Below are 3,040 nucleotides of genomic sequence, written 5' to 3'. Positions count from 1 at the left end.
TCTCGCAGCTTGCATCTTTCGGATCAACTCTTCCCTTGGACACTCGTGATTTCTTCCCGTATGGTTCACATACATTTGTCTCGTTGTTGTCACCAATTTTATCTAAAATATTCGCAGAATTTGATCGTACACGCTTCGCTCCATTTTCAAAGTTTTCTTTGTTATGATTTTCGTCACTTTCGATTCTGACACGATCAGAGCAGTTTGACTCTATCTTATATGCACGCGTCAGTTGATTGGCCGGAACACGAACTATCGGAATCTCTTCGTTTTCCAAATCTTCTTCTTCTTCTTTTGTTTCCACATTGGGTATCTCCCCGACAGAAGCTTGTTCATTGCTTTCATTATGATCATCTTCGGTTTTAATCTCACGATCAACGTTTCGAAAGCGAGTTTCTCTGGATGGTAGCGAACTGGTGCCAGGCCTTTCATCTGAACTATCATCATCGCTGATTTCAATAATTGCATTTGAGTTGTTATTTTCGTTTGAAATTGGAGCGACACCTGTACCTTGACGTTTAATGAACGACGATTCACATTCAAATCTGGAATATACTTCATTTAATCTAAAGAAAAGAAAGAAAGATAATGATAATATAATGAAAGGTATAAAATACAAAATTCAAGGATGAATTACCTGTCAGTTGAGCGATGTAGACAATATTTCTGATGTGCTTGGTGGAACGATTGACCTGATTGTTCGAAATAGTTATTAATATTTCGTAGTGAAGACATCGCCTGGCGTTCAATGTTCGTCAACATTTTGTCCAGTTCTTGCATCCAACCATTGGACGACATTTTCGAACAGTTTCTAGTGATATGATTCTCGGAAAAATTTAAAGGGAGGTTTTCGATTTGTTTTTCAGGCACAGACAATTTAATATGACTTAACTTGCAAAAAATTAACAAACTGCACAAAATATCTAACTATTGTGGTAACCAAAGTACAAGATTAAATTCACTTGAACTTCACAAGGTGTTTTCTTAACGAAGACGTGATTACGACTGAATTTGAAGAATTTCCCTTGAAGATTTGAAGTTATTCAACTTCAACAAATAAAATGTAAAAACAACAAGAAGAAGCCATTTTGAAAGCATTAAGACAGACTAATTACGAATTATTTTTATGATGAATTGTTCCTAACTACAATTCTATAACTATAGTTTCGACTTCGCTCTCATTTTCAACAAAAAAGAATACATTTTATTAGTAGCAATAAGATTATAAAAACTAAAAATGAAGGAGAGAGATATTTTTGCACTCTCTTACTCTTTTGTTCGTTTAAACAGTAGAAAGCATCAACAAAATTACATTAAAATTTAAGGTGTAAATTAGTCTTCAAAAATGGTAGATTAAAAAAGATCCTATATATTTTTTGGAAAAAACAAACCCGGTAATATGATGGCTATTGTCCGTTCCTAAATCTACGACAACGCCATCTTTTGTTCCCCATCTGTTGCGAGTTTTTTAACCAACCAATATTGATTGGTTCAAATTAAATAGTTTAATATACATTCAAAAAGGGTTCAAGTCTAATCCCGACTATTTGAAAAATCCTCAGGTAAAATATTAAAACAAAACTTGAAACAATTTTTTTCGATTTCTTTTTTTTAATTGTCGTCGATTTCATGGAGTAAAACATATAGAAACAATATATACAGACAAACATCACACTTCATAACAGAAGAACGAAACATGCTGTGTATGAAAATACTAATACATGTGCGCATGCTCAGCTTCGTTTCTGTGATGACCACTTTAAGCGTACATGTGATGGTTGTGTATGTATTAATTCTTTAATCTCTACAGTGTACTGTCAATTTCGCTCCTTCAAATCGATGGCAATTAATAATAAAATGAATTTTGTATCAACAAATGATTTTGAATATGGTTTCAATGATTTAAATGAGGATTTTCAAAAAATGTAGGATTGAAATTAAATTCTTTTATTTTATTTTAAATTAAAGTGAAAATTTTGTCACAGAAATAGCTACTGATGGTGTGTAACTAAAGATGGCGTTTTCGGTTTAGATGCCACTGACGTTTACATATAAATATGTCAACGCAATCCCCGGTTAGAAAAAACACACTGCAATTATGTTCCATAAGAGACTGTGTAAAATGCAAAACTGTAGCACAGCTAGCGCCGCTACGGGTAACTATGTTTTTTCTCAGCCATAGACTATTGGTTAGCGTGCCATTTTTGTGAGCGCGAGTTTCAATAAATATTGTTCCACTTGCTCCGGTTCGTTCAGTAAATGAAACCAATGAAACGGTTTCGGTTCAATTCTCTAATTAATATTTACTAATTAGTTCGATTGAAATTTCGAATACGTGTACGTTAAAGTTAAAAGAGAATGAAAATGCCTGAAAAATTTGAAAGAACTAAATATATTTTTATCTTAAACATCGATCAATTTTATTGTATATTTTTTATTTCATATCGATATCGCTATATATTGGAAATATTTTCATGTCAATAGTGAATTAAATGTACATAACAACGCTATTCGATACTATTTTAACGAAAGTATTATGATGCTTTTATCTTACAATTGTTTGCTAAGATTTACTTTTGAACCGAGTGTCTTTAAACAGCAACCACTTTGATGCGGTTTTTCACTGACTTACCATTGGATCGCTTCTGAAGATGATCAAATTGACGCCATTTCCCTCCACTACGAGAATAATATTTAAATGCAGACTTTAAACAGTAACAAATTTCGTATTATTCTGACTAACACAGATCTTACACTCTCTTCCATATGTCTCTTTTTCAATACTTTGTGAAAATCAATGGTGACGCAGTGAACAGTGGAACAGACTATCTTTATGACAAATTATGAATCTTCATATGCGTAGTGAGGCTACTCTTTTGATTAAATCGCATCTTACACCGACCACATTCATATGGTTTTTCTCCAGTGTGAATTCGAATGTGCTTTTTGAGATTGGCTATTATATTAAATCGCTTCTTACACTGATCACATTCATATGGTTTTTCTCCAGTGTGTATTCTCATATGTCCTTCTAGTTTAG

The 3,040-nt window shown here is 32.9% G+C and overlaps 1 protein-coding gene across 1 annotated transcript in view; it reads right to left on the bottom strand.

The window, feature by feature from the left end:
* Positions 1-73: 73 nt before the first annotated feature.
* Positions 74-3,040, bottom strand: part of LOC116349814 (zinc finger protein 37-like) — a gene marked incomplete at its 3' end in the record, with an annotated part of 4,514 nt that continues 1,547 nt past the window's right edge. Inside the window, exons 3-4 of the mRNA XM_031781414.1 lie at positions 638-692; positions 74-566 (exon numbers count right to left, since the gene is read on the bottom strand). Of these exons, the coding sequence (XP_031637274.1) occupies positions 74-566; positions 638-692 (548 nt within the window). The remainder of the gene's footprint in view (positions 567-637; positions 693-3,040) is intronic.

The sequence above is a fragment of the Contarinia nasturtii genome, unplaced genomic scaffold, assembly GCF_009176525.2.
Source record: "Contarinia nasturtii isolate CC-2019 unplaced genomic scaffold, AAFC_CNas_1.1 Cnas_scaffold_3162, whole genome shotgun sequence".
In the NCBI taxonomy this organism is placed as follows: domain Eukaryota; kingdom Metazoa; phylum Arthropoda; class Insecta; order Diptera; family Cecidomyiidae; genus Contarinia; species Contarinia nasturtii.
Note: the sequence above shows the minus strand (reverse complement) of the source record. Positions and strands in the feature narration are given on the sequence as shown.